We start from the raw sequence: 20,389 nt of genomic DNA on the forward strand, positions 1-20,389 counted from the left end.
TTAAAACTTTGGAATAACTATTAATGGGAGCAGTTGCTTACTTTCTGTATCAGTCAGTATTAAGCTTATCTCATGAATGGGAAGAATTTTCCTATCTCAAAACCAAGATTATTTTTAATGCCACTGTGGGGGTTACAGTTTGTTGAATAAACATCTAATACAAGAGCATTTATATGGATTTTAGTAATTCTGAGTTGTATATTCTTTTCTATTTTTTTCACTGAGCAGCAGAAATCAAGAAAAGAGTTTCACTCATGCACTAACACAGGACAAAGACTTCTTTTTAGTTGAACCCCTGCAGATTCCATAAGAGAGAAAATTTTGTTAAGGTGTTACATATTTTTCCCAATATTATTTGTGATTATTCCTCTGTCACAGAAAGATCAAGCAAAGTCAAGTTCAGCAGATGGCAGTTTCAATGGGATACATTTCTTTGATCAAAAGTTAATGATTCCAAAATCCAAATATAATTATTGGAAGTTTATTTATGTGTGAGATTAATGCTTAGTAATATTATAGAGTAACATATATATTTTAAATTAATGTTTAAAGGTAATTAGGCTATAGGGTATACTGTCTGCTGATCTGAAGTGTGAATTGCCCATAACATTATGGTAGCAGTATTGGCCAATTTTCAGATTTCACAGGTTACAAATGAGGAAGGCATAAGGAGGAGAATTTTCAAGGTGAGAACTTAAAAAACCAACACATGGAAACCAAACCTAACAGCCTCCTGTCAAAATTGTTGATAGTGCCCCTTTAAATACATGCTGATTTAAATACTGACACTGCTCATTCCTGTGAAAATAGCATCATTAAAATCATCTTTATTTGTTCTTCTCTGTGTGTATATGCATTTTTTAAATATTTTTTTTAATGTATGTATAGATGCAGTATACAGGTACAGGGAGAGAGAGAGAATGAGAATCCGTGTGTGTAGATGCTACTGAGTTCCTTTTGGAGATACACTTTTATAGTGGCTTATTATAAACCACAGCCTACAATTCAGTTTCTTTTTACTGGGCATACTCTTTTCCTTTGATGCATTTCCTTACACCGTATTAATAGGAATTAATTACTGTTATTTCTTATTAATATGGAAAATGATGCACACTGTTTGTATGAAAAGTGTTTGCCTTAGATTATTGAAGAAATCTTTTGCTACGGGTGAAAATTATTTTATGGAAGGATGTAACTGACTGCCACAGATTTTGCAGTTCTCTTGGTCCTATAATGGTATATGGAATTTTCACTCTGCTTTCTGATTGTTTCCAGTGCCAAAAAGGAAACATGAGTGTGTGAGCACTGACATATTATCAAGCTCAAAGTGCAGGAAATGGATTTCTGCAGCTTGTTAATATTTTGTAATTATTTGTCCTGTCCCAGCTTGCATATTTGATTTGCCCTGAAGGATCTGTGGGAAATGTGTGTTCACCTTCCATCTTATACCATCACATAAATTTACAGTGAATTAACTAGGTGACTCACTGGATAATATTAACTCACTTTACTGATGCAAAATCATATGATGTTTTAAACATTTATTTAGAGTCCTTTGACAGCACTTACTGGCATGTTTTTTAAAATCTGGTTTGACAGATGTAACAACCTATTTTATAAAGGTCTTACTATAAAATTTATAAGACAACATATATTTTCTGACAAATGGTAAGGTTGTACAATGTTTCTATAGCAATAGGACAGAGTTTTAATGTGCTACAGCTGACGTGTTGAAGAGAAATTACTTTAGATACTTGTGGTTGCATGTTAGATAATGTATTGTTATTGTTATATTGTAATATATATAAAATATATTATTGTTGTGGTAGATTAAAATCGAGAAATAGGAATGCTATGGTACTGGTAACCCAGGGTACCCAGTAAAAGGACTTTGCAATGTATAAGAAACATTTCAAAGCAAAGCCTTGAGGTTTGATAGAATTAAATTAGTGTGGCAGTTTAACATGAATCACAATAGCTAATCCCTCAGTGCATGCTGAAGCTGGCACCATTAGTTCTAATTTCCATTAAAGCAAAAGAAGGTCAGTCTGGAACAGTGGCTGGGCTGAAGCAGTTTATATCTGTTTGAAACATTTATTTCTAGGCTTCGATTTGTTGCCAGGCTTTATCCAGCCCCTCAGAGCAGAGCAGCAAAGTGGGGCTGTGCTAGTGGTACTTTGTTCTTCCTTTCCCTTCCTCCCCACTGCTCCTGAAAAGCGGAGCAGGGTGATGGGAGCGGGAGGAGTGCGGCTCTTCCCACCGGGGAGCTGCCAGCTCCAGGGCCAGCCGTCTTGGCGGTTTTTCTGCCAGAAAGTTTGACCCTTACCGACCAGTGAATTTAGATGCAGAAGGGAGCAATTCCTCAGTTTGAAGGAACTGGAAGTAAAAAATCTAAGGGAGAGGGTGCAACTAGGAGGGTAGAACACAGGACAGGGAATGGACAAGGAATAAACAAGGAAAGGGAGTAAAATGCTTTAATAAAGCAGAAATACTTGAAAGAAATGAAAAAGCAGGAAAAAAAGGAGTATTACCAAGGCGTATGAAAATGGACTTACTCTGTTCATGAAAAGGTTGCATAGATAAAGGTTCATGTTGAAAAAGTTAAAGAATAATTTCAGTATGCTTACTCTTTTTTGCAATCATTCAAGTTTTGTTTAGAAGGCAACAGTTTTAATATAAAGTTCTAAACCTAAAAATTACAGTGTTACTAAAATAAATTCTAACAAATTCATATATATTTTTACATAATAGAAGTAATCTGCTTATGCCTTTATGCATTGTTTTGCATGACATTTAAATTAACAGAAACTGGGATTATAAGGTTGACGAGGTTTGAAAATAGTAAAATTAAGTAGTCAGGAATAATTCCAGTGTTTTTTCCAATCTGAAGCTCATCCTAAAATCTTTTTCTGTAATTGTTCAGTTATATGGTGTAGGGTGTTCCAAGGCACTAAAGCAGATCTCAGAAACAGAGTACATGCTAATATTCAGCATATCTACAGATTGTTGTCTTCATGTTACAAAGCTTCTTAAAAATTCGTATCTCTTCAGCCTGAAAATAGTAGCTATTATACAGCTTTAATTTTCCATAGCTTGCTCTTTATTGAAAAATAATTTCATAACACTTTGCAAAGAAATTGCTGACGGTATTAGAGGCAGAAAACCACAAAAAATTGTTAGGGTCTGTGATAGCAATACAGATAGGTCTGAAGAAGGGGGCTGCGGAGGAAGAGCACCTCGGGCACAGCAGTACTGCTAAGTACAGTAATTCGTTGACCTAAGGCAGGGGAATACTTCATTGTTCTAGTGAAAAAGCAAACAGAGACACAGAAGCTTTACCAATCCAGCACTACATCACTTCTGAACAAATGCAGTAAACAACCTGTAGCAAAAAGGTTTTCTTTCCATTAATTTGTTGGAAAAAGGGAAGAGTGTTTTGTTCACTTGTAACCTAGGAAGCACATAAAGGGCAAGTCTGGCTTCACTGCAGTAAATGAAAACTTTGCCATTGCCTTCAAGGAAACCAGACCTTTACCCTTTGCTTGGTTGTTTAAGATTATTGCAGACATAGCAGATTATAAGTGTTGGTATAACTATCATTTGATATACTTAGCTGTTACAACTTTACTCATTTTGTAGAAAAACAGAGTTTTTCTTCTACCAAACTACCAAACCAACCTTTTACTCATCTTCAAAATATCTGTGCAAGCTAATTCAAAGTTTTTACTGATTCTCCTACATGCTTATTAGGCAATCTTTTGTAGTTCTCCAATAATAATGCTTTGTATCCAGTTGTGCATCTTCAATGAAAAATGGCAAGTTTAATAAGCTGTATGTGTCCTTTGTGTGTGTATCTGCGTAAGGGTTGTGAGATTAAGGGTTTCTCTAGGCCAGACCCCAAAGTGGCAGTAAGCTGATGCCTAGGATAGAGCAAAGGGCAAGACCAACATATATAGCCCCATAATATTTTCCCATCCTCAGCCTGTGCTTAGTTCAAGAACTTTCTGAGCCAGATCACACCATAAATCCACCACAACTAACTTGAGAAATTGGAGTCTGAATAGGTATATGACTTTATTTGATCAGATAGATAGCAATTTAAATCTATTTTTAAAAGCCAATCAATACCTGTAACTGATCAATACTTATGCTTAGCCCAGTGTTTAACTACAGGAAAACAAGTTGCCTCTTTTTCCATGTGTGCATAGTCTTCCCACGGAGCAGGGTACTTGGCAGAAGGGGCATTTGCCTTGTCACAGGTGTCTTTGGTGGAAGAAGGAATTCTGTCAGTGATGCTGTTGCCATTCTGAAAGTATTTGTAAAGGGACCTTTGATAAAATTAGTAGAATGGATTTCTTCAAAATGTTTATAAAATTACGGTAACTAGCGATTGGTTACCAGCTTTATGTTGATTATTTTTCAGTGGGCTGTGCATAGGCAATAGCAGAGTGCCCACAGAAAGTAGAAGAAAGCTTGTCTTTGAAGAGGAAGACAAAAATGAAAATATTACCAGAAATTATATTTTAAGGACAAGTACTTGGATCAGAAGCGCCTCTACATGAGAGGAGAACAAATAAGATGGCCTAGCAGGTCCCTTCTGGTGCTGGTCTTCAATTCTTTGCCTATTAAACTCTTGAGTATAATTGAAAATGGTTCTTCTTCACCAAATACTTTAAAGATTGAATAGTTTTTCCAGTTTTAACTGCAGTGAAGTTTTTTAATACTGTGATAACAATAACTTTGGAATTAAACTTACTTTCCATGCTGATATGGCAGATAAACAGAGAGGCAAATTCCTTCTTAGGGAAAACTTCTTCAGAAGAGTAGTTGCTTTTGCTATGTGTCAGCCCAGCACTTAGTGTAGGAGTCTGATTTCTAAACATGTGGTTTATACTTCCAGTATATTTTAATATTTTCTACTTATACTGTTCAGTTGTTTGTTTTCTCTCGTGTCATCTGATGTATTTGTCAGGCTGAAGTTTCTTGCTGGCTGCAAGAGAGATGGAAAATTTGTACTTGCAGCATTGTGACTGGTGCGTGGTAGCAGGACAGAGCACAGCCATTCACCCTCCGTGTTTATCTGCTTTTTATATCAGATTTATGTCACAGATAAAAATTTCCAAAAATAGTGCCCGAAGTTGGGTTTTAGTTTCGTATCAGGAGTACAGTCTAGATTATTTAAATAATTCTCTGTATAGCAAAGTAACCTGTCGTTGTTACTAATTTTTTGGAAACCAAGCAGGCCTCTGTGCGGATCCACAAATTAATGAATTTGGAAAGAAATGTGAACCCGGGTTGCAACTCAGGCCAGCTGGTCTTGGGCTGGGCCTAGGCGTGACTTTGTGTCTGCTGGCAGAGCAGGACACGGTGCTAGGGCTTTGGGTGCTTAGGTGTCGAGCTTTGTGTGCCTGGGTTTCAGTGATGGCCAATTCTGTGGCCAGAAAGACGTGGGATTATGAGGTATGTTTTTGTTGTCTTCTGAGGGTTGGGCATAATTCATTTTGAGAGACCATCTCTGGTTTTCACAGTCTATTCCCTGCTGTTGCACAGATTACAAGGAGACATATTCATGCTCTTTGATTTTTTTCCTCTGTTCTTTTTATGGCATTAAATAGTTTAAACTAGTATTTTGCCTTTTGTACAATAGATTTTGTTAAAGGATTTTGGCAAAAACTGTGTGGGTTTTGGAACGTGTAATACTAGAATAGACGTTGTGTGGTCTCCTTTGGCTAAACCTCTACAACGTGGGTTTATGCACTCGAGGGAGGCTTGTGTCTATAACCCAGCAGGTCCCTTTCAGCCTTGAGCTGGAAAAAATGGAAGCACGGAGCTCACATATCTTTGCTTGTCTTAAAAGTGTTAGACCAAAACACATATTCTCTGAAGTTGAGTGAGCTGTGTATTTTTGACGTCACCTGAGCACTTTTATCATGTGAGGAGGAAGGACTGTTGGCTGTCTCACTGCAGTGCCACCGACTGCCTTAGAGTGTGTTGCTGCTGGTGCTCATGTTTTTTTCAGACACGGGTTTGCTGGTTTCGCTATTTCTCAGCTGTGCCTCCTGAATCATGAGTCAGGGTGAGTGCAAAGCATGTGAGTTTAAGGAGTAAATTAGCGTATACTGAGCAACCTGGTTCTTAGCCAAGCTGTTGCTGCTATTGCAGTTGGTATAAGGTTAAAACGCAGCTATGTCTGCAGTTACACTTAAGTGTCAGGCATATCCGTGTATTAGGGGTTTGTGTCCAGAGGCCTCCTTAAACTCTCAGAGTGCTGAGTATTTCTCTTCCAAAGGCTAAGTGCCTGCTCAGGGGCATCATGCTTCACACATAAGCTTGTTAAACTTCAGAGAGGAGGAATGGTTTGTTTCACCCATTTTCTCTTGATTGTAACTAGTAACTGCAAACTGGTAATTAACATTATCCAAAACTCATGATAAAATAAATTTTATCATAGCTCACCCTGAAATCATTAAAACATTGTTGACCTAGGGACAAACTACACCCTTAAACTGTAGTGAAATCTGTCTGACCCCGGTCACAAAATTAAAGCAATGTATGACAGACGGGTACAGATCTGGAAGGACTGTGCATTCCACCCCTCTACTCCCGTGTTCATGTTGATCAAGGTCATGTCACTTTGGATATTTTTGCATCATTGCTTTCATAGCTATTCAATAGTTTCTGACTCCAAATTCTATTGACAGGCTGTTTATTGGGTGAGAGGTAATTGCCTAAACTAAAGTGGAGAGCATCTGCTAGGCTGGTCTGGCATCCTGTGAGTGTGGCTAGAGCACACACTCTTTCTTCCTTAGGCATTCAGACATACTGTTTAACGTTGTGTATTTATTTTTTACTTTGCAACTATATGGTCAGTTATGGTGAAAGAAGTGAATTTTAAAAAATGTGAACTAAAGCTAAAAATAATTTAAATGTTCTGAGAGTTTCTGTCAGAATACGTAAGCTATACTTCTGAAGAAAATTTGATGATACTGTCTAATGTGGCTTCTATTATTATTTCTACATTTTTGTACTATCTACTGAACTAAAATGAGGTTCAGCAAAAGGTGACTAATACAGTAAGAATGGTGTAATAAGTATTAATTAATACTTTGCAATTTAAATCAGAGACAATATGAAGGAGATCAGGAAAAAACCTTGGAAAAAATCTACTACAAATGGGGCTGCTTTGTCTGCTGTGGCTCACAGCACTGTTAATCAGGCACAGTACTCCAAGGCACATATGTGATTCTGCAAGTTTTCCTGACTCTGCACTTACTAATTTTGCAAACTTACTGTTTCATTAACACTAGCTTTTTTTACTTGGCATTCTGTTATGAATTAGGCATACAAGAAAGGATAGATGAGAATTTTTTTTTTCTGTTACCTGCTATTTGTTGTAGCAGATTTCCAGTCTAGATCTGTAGAGTCCGGGCAAACTTCTCTGCCACAGTTCCTGTAGGAACAACTACAAAAATCTCTCAGGCTGGAAGGGACCTCAGAAGGTCTCTAGTCCTACCCCCTGCTCAAAGCAGGCTCAACACCAAATTCAGATCAGGTTGCTTGGGGCTTTTTCCAGACAAGTCTTGAAAACCTCCGAACACAGAGACTGCAAAACCTCCCTGGGCCCCTGCTGCAGTGCTTAGTTATCCTTGTAGTCAAATTTAATTTTTTTTCTTACTTTATGACCACTTTGTTTCTTGTTCTCTTGCTGTGCATCTCAGCAAAGAGCCTGTCTCCATTTTCTTGCTAACCTTCTTGTAGATATTGGCAGGTGTCTCAGCCTTTTCTCACAGGGCACGTGCATCCATGCCCATCTTGTGTCCCATGGCTAGACCTGGTGAAGGGTATCAGTATCCTTCTTATACTGGAGGCCTGAAAACTAGACACAATATTCCAGATACAGCCTAGAGGCAAGGAGGATAATAGTTGAAATGCTTGGTGACTTTTCAGTCATCAGAAAGTTATATTATTGTAATTGCTTACAGAGTCCTTTCCATGAGAGCTACACAGTTCAGCATTTGTTTCTTTGTTTGTTCTCTTCAGTCTAAAATTCTTCTCACCTCCTCATAAAAAAATCTGCATTTTGGCTGTTTAATGCTCATGTATGACTTTTCTTTATAGAGAGTTGTTTTCACTGGTTTGCAGCACCACAGGGCCCTTGGTCTTGGCTCTGGTAAATAAGGAGGCTGTGAAATTGTTCCTACAAGTCTTTTATCATATTACTTAAATAGGGGGCAAACTGTATGCTGGAAATCAATAGCTTTCAAGAACCGTTAAGGGTTATACTGGACGAGTTACTGAAAATAAGCACTCAGTGTTATATTGTGGCTGTATGGTATAACACAGAAGTTCTGGGATTTATAAACAGGAGTATACTAGTACAGAGGGTGTTTATTGTTACTGTAGACAAGCATCAGTTATCATCTCCCTGCATCAGTTATCATCTCCAGCTATGGCAACTAAGAGGCTGCTGAAATACTGGTCAGAGTCAGAAATGAGGCTTGAAGTTACCCCAGACCTGAAGTTCTTAAGCTCAGTTCCCTGCAGAGTTGTTCAGTGCCACGTGCAAAAACCTTGAGGGAAGGTTTGTGGTTCTAGATAATGAAGTTACCACAACTTTCCACCATTATAATCAGCGAGAACAAATTTCCATTAAATCGGTTTTTACAGTTTTATGCAGAATAAAATATTAGATGAGGAAGAGGCTTTATTGAGTTTTGAAGTGGGTGTTAATTTGCCTCTTCCCATATAGAACTGACTGGTACTTACAGGTTAAGCTGATACAGTTCTTGCAGTTGTCAGCAAACCACTCAAGGCCCAAGAAACTACCTTTGTTGGGAGTGTACACCACTAGGAAAGAATAATTTTAATATATATCCATATATCGTATTATAATTAATTTGAGAAAGTGGGAAAGATACCATGTAGCGCTACACCTTCTTTAAGCAGTAAACTGCAAATGAGCTGTTCTACATGGTGAATACAGGAAAAGCAGGAGATGGAGTTGCTGATTAGAAACATCTGCCTTTGTGTCTTGTATTTAACTATATGGCTGTTTACATGTCTGTTCTCCATATATACAAATATATGTGTACATTGAGTATGCATATGGAACAGCACCAAACCAGTGAATCATTAACTCCTGGTTTCATTGATTTTTCGCTTTTAAATACCTATTTTTTTTAATTGTTTTCCTCAGGTTGTTGCAGTTGAATTGTCAGTTGGTGCTAACACATGCAGTGATAAAATTAAGACTAGAGGCTGGCTTACCAAGGCCAAGCATAACTGGAAAATAACAACATTCTAAGCATTTGACACAGATCAGCAAGTGCAGGAAATCAACATTAAACAGACAACAAGAAGCGAGGAATGCAAAGACTGTTAGCCACCTGATAAAATGTTGGCTGTCCCACAGAAACCATATAGGAAAGTTGAGGGTGTTTGATTAGATTATGAGCATGTGTGAAAGGAGCACTGGTAACAGCACAAATGCTGGGTTATCTCTGCCATCCTCTCGTGCTGAAAGAAGGTCACAGATGGATTTGCGAGGTAGGGTTTGTGAAAGGCAGTGCACGTTTCTCAGCCACAGGGGCAGTGCAGAATGGAGCTTCACATCAGGGTGAACAGTGTCCTTGCTCAAAGCAGCCCTGCTGCACAAAGCGAGCTGCAAAGCTCATCGTCCGTGGGCTCTCTGCACAGGGTTTGGAAGCGAAGGTGGGCCACAGTCTTCCTCATGCCATGCAGAAGTGACTTGGATTTCCAGTGAGGCTGTGGCTTGAACAAAGCCTAGTGCTGCTAGTGGTAAATCCCTTGGCAACTCGACTGGTTTTGCTTTAGTCGAGGTCTCTGGTGTTACTGTGTATTTCTGTTAGTTCGTGTTTGTAGCTTTTTCTTTTACTCGCATATATTAAGTAGTATTATTCGTAGCACTAAATCATGAGATCAGACTTCCATAGACCCTCTAACTGGAGAGTTACCAGTCGTTTATAACTGTACTAAAATCTGTGTTTCTGGTTGTGAACACAAAATGTAAGTAGCCTAATTTCCAGGCTTGGTATACAACTGTATTTGTAGTGTGAAGTATCTGTTATGTTTTATTAAAATGCTTTCAGAAAACTTAATGTTGAAATGTAATAAAATCTAATTAATTGGTAATGCCTATTTGTAAACCACATTGAAGAATTTTTACTATTTCTATTGAAAGTACAGTCTAATTATATTGTGTGCTTTACAAAGAAATGGAAACTTAATAAAATGGAAATAGCAAATCTATTGAATTACAGCAGATAAATATTTAGAGCAATCCCTAACAGCAGAATGTTAGAATAAACTCCACTGTAGCCCTGCTACAATGAACTAATATTAGTTTAAACATATGTTTCCTATATATATTGCATGCATAGACTACCGTTGCTAAGTGTGCTGCGCAAAGCAGACCACTAAGGTGGTGCAGCCACACAGCGAGAGAGAGAGGTGGTGCTGAGTGCTGTGCAGAGCCAGGCCTAGCTTGCTAGGGAGCAGGACTGGGTGATCAGTTTTCATGCACCAGCCACCTGTTTTGCAAAACAGAAGCATAAACCTTTCACTAGCAATTCTCAGCTGATAATGAATGAAGAATGGTTTCTTGAGCCAACTCATTGCCGAATTACGCCTCTGGTTAGTTTACAGAGGCTTTTAATACCCCTCAACTGAGCATTGTTTTTCTTTGTCATTATGTATCCAGTAGGTTTGAAAAGTAGATTGAAAAGTTTTTAATACCTCTTTTTTTATATTTTTTTAAAATACTACTTAAAACTTACAAAGAAATGCCTCTTTGACGAAGATTAGTTGACTGGGTCCCACCGGTATGTCAATGAGCCTGTTGGGGCCATCAGAGGAAAGGTGATCTTAAAATGTACCTTGTCAGTTCCCTTTCTCTGTATCAGAAGAAAAATATACTCCCTTTCCCATTTGTTGTCCTAGAGAAATATTTTCTCAGTAAAAAGGAACATTTCCTTTCACAGTAAAAGATAATTTAAAAATTCTTCAACCTGAACCTGGAAAAGAATTTCACTGTCTAATGGTGCCACTACTCGTTGCTTGCCGAATTGATAGCTCTTAGGGGAGCTTGGTGCTGCCAGGTACTACAAAATATATTTTGGTATTAGAAATTATAAAGAAGAAATGAAACAAGCAGCTCTTGGGGTTCTCACGTTGCTTATGATTCATTTCCAGAAATATGTGAGTGACTGCATTTGGACTGGTTTTGCCCAGGCTGTGTGTGCTGTGGCAGCATGTGAAGCTATTTTAAGAGGTTTTTCTACTCACTGGCCCACTGAGGAAGCTGTGAAATTTGTTTGTTCATCATATATTTTAGATATAGTAGCATAAAATTGCCAGCATAAGAGAATACTAGCATAAGATTAGCTCAGTTAAAATTAAGAGTGCCTTCAAAAATAAATGACAGTAGTACCACTTGTATAGGATATTTTGACAGATTACTATCTAGTCATAATTATTAGTCATGTGCTTGGTTTTCTTCCAGACTTTGGCAAGCCCTGCAGAAATCAGAGAGTAAAAATACCTTTCTAGTTTTCTACCTTCCTCATCAATCCCTGTGTAGTTACAACAATGCTCAGAATTTAAGAAAATCATGCTAAAATATGAGAATTGGGTTTGAATTTGATGAATCATGAACTGAATTAAATTGCTGTCTTCTGTATCTTTTTAATATTTTTACAGTAGGGATAGAGGTCACTTTAAGATGCTGTAGTTTTATACAGACATTTAAATAAGCGAATCAGGATGCAGAAGAGGAATCTGTATTTCAGCATTTAGCTATGGTTTCTTTCTGCACTGTTGCTATGGAGAAGCATATAAATATTTGTATCACAAACTAATTTTACTTCCCTCGTAGATGGCATGGAAATACAGATAAAAATGGTAAAGAAGAGTTATTGTAGGTGGGTTTGATCATGCAGAGTAATGTTTTGGAATGAGCTCAGGCACAGACTAGCGGCAAAGGGAAGTTAGAAGGTGCTGTGTTAAAGCAATCTGACATCTTGATGTTACGGGATGGAAATTGAAGTGTCCGCTGTACTTGCAGTTTCCTCTTTTCCATTTTTTTAATAGCATTATTACATATTTGTCTTTTTAATAGTTCGTATGTACTAGGCCATTTGTATAAAATCAAGTACAAGCATGAAAGAAAGAACTTTAACTCAGAAGCACATGTCCAGCCACCGCTGAGTGGATGATACGGAAACTACACAGCTGCTTAGGAGTTAGAAGTTGCATAAATTATTTCTTCATATGTTCACTCACATTTTTTCATGTCCACACATTTTTTTTCTTTCTTTGTCTGCCAAATTGCCACGAAGGAGGCTGTTGTGCTAGACACCAGCCTATGGCCTCCTGAATTCCAGCAGTGCTGTGCATCTCCTTGCCTTTGCTTCTCACCCTGTCCTCTGGGCTGGTCTCCATCTAGTTTGCATCCTTTGACTGTTGTGTCTCAGTCTCTTTCTTTGGGGAGTTAAGTCACTGTAATTATTTCTTAGTTTATCAGGGTGTTTTTCAGCCTTCTAGATGTTGCCAGACCCTTAGTTGATAACCCCAGGTGATGGGTGAGAGGTGCCTTTGGCACAATTTAAACTCTGCTCATTGCCTCTGTAAATCTGTATTATGAAACATCCTCTTTAACAAGAAGCTTCCGAGTGGCTCTGGTTTCTCTTACTCAGCAGATACTTTTGACACTTGCAGTTGTTTTCACATTGAGATCTCTCTGGTGATGTCCTAAGATAATGAAAACAAAAACGGTTAACAGGATTGGAAATAACACATGTCACCATAGCAGGCTGCTACCTCTTCCTTATATTACAGGATGTTTTTGTTCAATTCAACAGAAAAAAAAAAAAAAAAGGGTAATACGGAAATACTGAATACAGTTACAGCTTAACATTAGTGCAGTGGCAGATTGGGGGCAACAGTGTGTCACTAGTTCATTGACCTTTTAAGAATCCTTTAAAATGTAAATATTTAAGGCTAAATGACTTATGAGTTTTCTAAAAATAAAAAAAACCAACCCTCTACAATATTGAAGACTTTGCAGTGAACTAAAATTTTACATCTGTAAAGAATGTACCTTAAAAATTGCATACCACATGGCCAGTAGGCAGGTTCTCCCACTGACTAAACAAATTGCATTTGTGTCTTCAGAATGAATATCTGCTATAACAAGGAATAATTTTGGTTTTTTTCAATTCCCTTTGTGTCTGAGATTCTGATATCCTAGTCCTTCACTGAGGTGAGCATTCTACTTATCTGAAGTTTATCTCAAAGAGTTATCATGTATTTTAATAAACAAACAAGTCATCTGTGATTCAGAGATAAGCATTCTGAATTCCAGTCTGGTATCGACGTAAGAGCGGATTTCTGGTGGAGTCCATCAGCTGAACCCATCTGTGCTTGCTGCCATTGTTTTAGGTAAACGCCAGTGCTGCCCAAGAAGAGATAAAGCGGCTGCCAGTGACCCTGCACGCAGGCGTCACCAGGGTTAGGGGCTGGGGATTTCCAGGCGCAGCGGTGGCGGTGCCGGCTCTCACAGTGCGCTGTCATGAACACAGCTATTGCCTGGGAGTGCTAGAAGACAGTTCCAGTACAACAGTCATTTCCCCTGGCTTTTTGTTTGGTGGTTCTTACAGCAGTTCCCCCTGTCATAAGTCTGAGGGAGAAGGTTTTTTCCTGTGTCTGTTAGGCCCGGTAATTTCAGCGTAAGGCATTATTCATCACAAAAAGAATTAATTAACATACAAATTGCATCATAATTTGCTGAGTCTTCCGGTGGGAAAAGCAATACTTCTGTTAAAATTGTGTCGTTTCTAAAAGACAGGAATAACAGACTTGCGTTTTTAACTACCAAAGCTCGAGTTAATTTTTTTGTGTGGTTTTATTATTCAATTGGATTCAGAAGTGTCCTGCTTTCATATTTTGCTGTGTTGTGTAATTCGTCATGCCATTGCTGCACTTAGCATACCTTTTCTTTTTCCCCTTCTCTCACAGCAAATGAAGCTTGCGGCTGAATCACTGAAGGAATAAACATCAAGGAAGGAGGATGACTAAAGCAGTCACATGTGGATGTGGGCACTTCTTGAGTGTTTGTTTATGATGATGTGTAGCTCTCAGATTGTGCACTTTACCATCTATTCAGTAGGTGGCACCTACTTATATGATACTTGGTAAATAATTTTTGCCTGACACCGTAAAAAAAATTTTTTTCTCCTGCTCTCTTTGTTTCTTATATGCAACCTTTGTGAATTTAACAGCAAATAAAGCACTACAGCTTATACTAGGTCTGGTTGAAATCTGGCAGGCTCGCTGTGCTTCACGTGATTGAAAACAGGTCCTGTGAGTAAGCATCCAGAAGCTAACTAGAGTTTTCAGCTGCAGCTTTGTAAAAGAAAAAAAAAAAAGGTAGACAGGTATTTAATTCAGTGTACTGTCCCTTTGGGGTTATTGTCCCGTTTGTTCCTTTATTACGATAGCTAAGAGATCCTGTATGATTTCAAAGACTTGCTTATTAGCTACTGTTTGCACATAGCAAATTAACTTAAATATTTTATACATTGCATAATGAAATATATAATTGTTCCCTGTATGATATGAGAAATATTTGAACATAAATACTATAAAGTATGCATTATATACTCCTGTGTGCTAGTTATCTTAACCCCAGTTCACATATTTTCAAAAGCTGGTTAAAAAGCATTCAGCAGGAAACAGATTGCTGATCAGTAATTTATGAAGTGTATTTATTTTTTAATTTACACTAGATTTTGGTGTTACTTCCCTGGATCTTGAACTGCAGTATCCTATGAATGGATCTTCTGGTTAAATGAACTGATAGTAACAGATCAATTAAACTTGATACTTGATATACCAGTACTTGTGTATGTAGTGAGTATGTGATCTTTTTCTTGCATTTCACAGAATGGTAATTTTCCTAATGTTTCATTATTTTCTGACAGTAATAGCATGAAAATTTACAGCATTTGCTCCTGTGACCTTGAGACAGTTTATTTTCTCCTGCTTTGACCTTCATCTTTGATAGATGTAACTTACCTGTATGTGATACTTCTGGAATCCTGATGGGAAAAATCTGCTGTTAAAATAATTAAGGTGTTTGCCTACTTTGCATTTTTCAGATTTCTGCCACAGGGGCCCCACAGCAGCGTAACATAACTAAGCCAAAATAATGTATTCTGTCTGGAATTTAAAATTAGCATTTCTCAAACTCTGCAAGCGTGACCCAGTAAGAAACAGCTCTGTTCCCTTGGGAAGAGGAGCAAAACCGTGCTGCAGCTGCTGTCTCTGTTCTTGCTTCTCCCACTGTGCATCCCCCACGCTGCTGCTATTTCAGGGGTATCTCAGGGGCTGCTGCCATTTCACAGCCTGTTCCTGAAGCCGTGGAAGGGTTGTGGCTGCACAGGCTCTGCCCTGAGCAACCAGCAGGCATCTCTGAGGGGAGCATGTCTCCCACCCTGTAGCAATTCCCAAACTGCAGCTTTTTTTGAGGGGGGGGCAGTGTGTTTTCCATGAAAGCTCCGCAGGTTTGCAGTTTATTGTCCACTTCGATCTGAAGTAGCTCACGTTTGTTCAGGTTTCACTCATGCTGGCTGTCAGTGGTTTTGAGTGGACAGTTCAGGAGAAGAAAAATCTGTGGGATGGGTTCCTGGTGGAATATGTTTTTCTAAGCTTGTCATAGCCATTTTGAAGGGATTCTGCTGATCTGCTATTTAGTGCTGGTTTATGAGCATAAAGTTGGTGTGTTTTGCTGATGACAACTCTACCAGGTGTCTGGAATGACTTTCTAAGATGGGTTAGAAAAGGCATCAAGTTGTGTCTCAACTGTGATCATGTGAAGAAAATGAGACTGCTGCAAAACTGACTTTGTGGTTGTCCTTGTGGTCCTTCCATTCTCCTGTTTTCTATAGGCTAACAGGAAAATCTCTCGTAAGGTTTAAGTACCTGGTGACCTAAGTAACATCAGCTGTTGCCCTTGCCTGGGCAAATCCCTTTACTTCTGCTGAGTTTCCTTATCTATAAACAGGGATAATACTGATCTTTAGGTGGATTCTCCACCTAAAGCTAGTAGGTGTGGAGGAATTGTAACCTTCCATAGTGTGAGGGAGGGACAAATATGGAAATCCTTTATTTTATAGGGATTAGAGTTTGTTCTAGATACTGAAAGAACTCATTTGAGCACCACAGCTGCTACCCAGTCATGAGAAGGTGTTTCTGTCCTAAACAGCATACACTTTAGCTTGCTGAGAAATGGTACCTGTGATGGTACCAAGTAGTATTTTGTCACTGAACTGAAATTTAACTCCTGTTTCTCTGTAGGCTGTACCAGGGGTTTGCTGTGTTTCATACTGTTTGATATGGGGTTTTGGTTTGTGGTTTTGGGGATTTTTACATTCATAATGTCATCTGGTTTTGCCTTTGAGAGGAAAAAATGTTTCTGTCCTTCTGAAAAAATGTGTCTTTTTTTTTTTTTTGCTATAGGTGCATTTGTAAAAATGGTGGAATGCTAGGATTTAAATTTACTGACAAAAATCTGTTGTCAGATGTAAATATTAGAAAGAAAACTGCCACTCACAAGATATGTAATCTGTACATCTGTTTCTAGGCTGGGTAACTGTGTCCCCAGGAGTGAAGACTTTTACTTTCCCATCCTGCTCAGGCCATTCCCTGGTGCAGAGCTGATACATGAGGCCACAGGTCTGGTTTTCTCAGCGTGCAACAGAAAAGGGCACACTGGGGGAAAGGGGAGCATGCACTGAATTGAAAGGAGATGAAGCCACCTCAGTCAGAGGTGTCTGGTTCCTGGTAAGCGTCTTCTGTGGTCTGCCTTGGGGCCATCGAGCAGTCTGCGTACAGCGATAGCTGAAGCTCAGGCCCTTCATGCAAATAGTGGTGGCTTCATGCAGGGGTTGTGGAAAGCGTGCTCGGAGCGGCTGCCTCGGGGCAGGGCAGGGCCCACCTGACGTGCTGGCGCGGGTCATGGTGGGTGGTGATGGTCAGGGCACAGTCTGTTACCCACCTGGAGCTGGAGTCACCCTGCAGAGGCAGCCTTGGCCATGGAGTGCAGGCAGCAGATTGGGTGTGAGGCAGGTCTAATGCCTTCGTCTAAGAAAGAAAACAAGTTCATCTCTGGTCTCAAGCTTTAGCAAGAAACCTAGGATGAGTCTGGAGGCATCCTGTTTGGGAAGACGACTGTGTGGGAGCAGCCTGTACCTATTCATAAGGCTTGAATTTGACGTGGCTCTTTAGCAGCAGCAGTAAAAACTAAGAAAGCTGTTTTTAAGGAAAAGGGCAGTCAAATAATACAGAAGTTCTCTCATCGGGTACGTTGTTGGCCACAGGTCTAATGGAATGGCCCGGAGGGATCTGCTGACTCGCGATCACTGCTGTACTTGCTGGACTGCAGCACCTCCTGTGAACTTGAGGACAGTGGAAAATACTGGCATTGTTACATGAGGAAGGGTTCCTCTGGAATCAGGCAAGCAATTCTGAGTATTTTAGCCTACCTTGACCTGAGGGAATTGATATTGAATCTCATTCAGAGAGACTTGTACCAACTGAGAGGTTACTTCCTTACTCAAATAAGCAAAGCCGGGGGAACCACGCCTGCTGCTGCCATGTGCTTTCTTCAGGAAAGCTCTCCCTTGCCTCATCCAAGAGTTGGAGGGGTGAGTGCCAGCATCAGGCTGGAGCTGACAGCAGAGCCTTGTGACTAACCTGTCAGCCCTGATGACTGATGCCTGTCATCAGAGAGATCCCTCCTCTCTGCACCCTGCTGCTTGGTATAAAACAGTGGCGATGGCATCTGTCATCATGGGTGTGATGAGGAGGGTGATCTGGGCACGATGTAAGAGCTCACCAGCCCTTCTGCCAGCTCCGGTCTGCAGTGCCGAGCTGAACCGCTCCCAGGCCTTGGGCACTCAAGCTGAGTGCATGGGGCACACAGAGAGAAACAGATCCTTCCCTCCTGCCTCCCCCAGCCCTGCATTTCTCAAGAGAAAGGAGTGAGAGAGAAGAAAGGGGAAGAAGGTATTACACAAGGGTTTTCTGAAATTAATTGCTTAAGGAGATCTGATGTGACATGTCTGAGCACCCAGTGAAGTCCTTACAGAAACCCCATCCCTTTCAAGTCCTCCAAAGTATCAAGCATACTTGCATTTTTCATACGGCATAATTCTTCTACCATCTGGGAGAGTAAATAGAGATATTTTTTTTTTCTTAGTATAATAGACTGTACTGTGTCACTAATTTAGAGTTTTTGACTTCTAGAAACTGATCACATTTGTAATACACACAGATAGGCCAAACTGAATCAACTTGTTACAAGTCGTTACAGTTTGAAGCTCAAAAAAAAAAAAAATAGCTGGAGCCTCTGCTTCAAGAGGGGAGCAGGCTAAATCGGCTACACCACCATTGCTCCAGAGGAGGGTGATCCAGCTGTCCCTTGAAACACTGCACCTACGTGACTTCAGTGAGGGAGCTGCGCTGGCTTCACTCAGTAGGCAACTAAACAAGTGAGTCACTATTATGCATTCTCAAGTACAGTCACATCAAGGTGTTATTGCTGAAACACCTTTTATTGAAAGCAAGTCATAATCTGGAATTAGTGACAGACAGATCTGTTCTGATTTATCCACATAAACTTAGCCAGGGGAAAGGCTGTCGAGGTGGCTTGGTTGTCTCTAATGTTTGGGATGCTCCAGTTTGTTGTCAGCCAGCCATGCTGGGATTTCTCTACAACTGCCTAGCACGTTTATTTGCTAATGAAAAATTAATTTTAAAAAAATCTGACCAGCATGTTATTGCTTGTTGTCTTAAAAAAAAAAAAAAAAGGAGGGTAGTATAAGATGTGTTAGGCCTCTCCTTGCTCAGGCATGGTCAGAGCCCTGCACATTCCTTGGCTGCTCACCCCGGGCAGTCCCCAGGCAGGAGGCTCAGCAGGGAGGGCAGGGTCCCAGCTGCAAGGCCTGGGGGTTCAGCTCCGCCCAGCCAGCCAGCCATAAAGCAATTGTACATTAATGGCAGATAATTACATAACCTGTTAAATGCCATTAATCCTGGTAAAGAAGTGTGCCAAATGCCCTGTGTTGGTGCCATCTTGGGCTGGCCGCAGCTTGTGTTTCATGAGCTGTTAAATCGCAGGCCCTGGGTTAACTAAGTCAGTACAGAGGAGCAGGTTGTGCTGAACTGCTCCAGCCAGGGGCCTCGGAGACATCGCTAAGGGCAACGCACAGGAGAGGCACCAGCAGTGCGGGCCCTGTACGGGAACAGGTGCTGGTGGGGCAGAAGCTGCTCCAGAAGTGCTGGCAGCGCTCCTACCCCCTCTCCAACCCCTACTGTACCTTAGAAAATACACAGGAGGGAGAAGCAGCATCACAGCATCACTCTCCCAGCTACACGTTAGGGCACAGCAGTTTGTAAGCGATGACAGGGAGAGCACACGTCTGGATTTGAGCTTTGGTGTTTCAGTTCTTCTCTCCCTTCTGTACTGACACACTTAATTTTAGACTAAATGTTCAGGAGCAGATGTTTTCCAGCACACGGCAGTCTAAACACGGCAACGTGGGGCAGAGCTGTAAAATGTACACTGTGAAGCACTTGCAGTAAATAAGTGGAATTAACTCCCAGGATCCTGTTACATGCGACAGCAGAAACAGAGCAGGGCCGCATGCAGCCAGAGCTGGGCCTCACACCATGGTTTCAGATCTGGGGCAGTTGGGGTGACGGGCTTTGTCCTATCCATTTCTGGGTGAGTGAGCCTGCCCTGCTACTCACTTCTGATGCCTGTCAGTGATTTTTTTACTATTACCCATTTTACACTGCAAAGAATAGTACAGGATTAGGTCTGGACTAAAATCATTCAGTTGAAACTGGTGAAACCCACTCGCATACATCTTCACCAGAGGAAAAAACCAAACCACCAGTTTACACACCACATGCAGAGATTTGGCAAACTGGCACACAACCAATCACTGCATCTAACAAGAAAAACCTGAGACAAGTGAAGCCCCCAGCCTTCCCCACATGCACGTTAGGGCAGGGGCAGGCAGGTGTCCCTCCCGTGGCTGTACAGACATGCCTGTGCCCGAGAGGAGTCTCACCCAGGTACACACACAGCAGCTGCTACAACCAAGATTTTGAAACCCCTTGTGTTCTGCACCCCACCCCAGAGCTGCCAGAACAGCTCTGCTTTGCTAAGCTGGGCAGCTGGGGCAAGTGCCTCCAGCACATTCTCTAGCTGAACAGCAGCTTGTGAAGTTTGCTAAACCCTTTAAATCACTCTGAAGTTCTGCCTAAGAAACAGCAGCCTCAACCCCTTTAAACAAAATGCCAT

General features: G+C 40.4%; 1 protein-coding gene across 3 annotated transcripts in view; it reads left to right on the forward strand.

The window, feature by feature from the left end:
- The window catches only part of ANO10 (anoctamin 10), a 120,262-nt gene extending 105,352 nt beyond the window's left edge, over window positions 1-14,910 (forward strand). For all 3 annotated transcript variants that reach the window (XM_074898106.1, XM_074898108.1, XM_074898107.1), the window contains one exon: window positions 14,035-14,910. In XM_074898106.1, coding sequence (XP_074754207.1) covers window positions 14,035-14,070 — 36 coding nt within the window. In that variant the 3' untranslated portion in view covers window positions 14,071-14,910. The remainder of the gene's footprint in view (window positions 1-14,034) is intronic.
- The last annotated feature ends 5,479 nt before the right edge of the window (window positions 14,911-20,389 follow it).

The sequence above is a fragment of the Athene noctua genome, chromosome 2, assembly GCF_965140245.1.
Source record: "Athene noctua chromosome 2, bAthNoc1.hap1.1, whole genome shotgun sequence".
Classification (NCBI taxonomy): domain Eukaryota; kingdom Metazoa; phylum Chordata; class Aves; order Strigiformes; family Strigidae; genus Athene; species Athene noctua.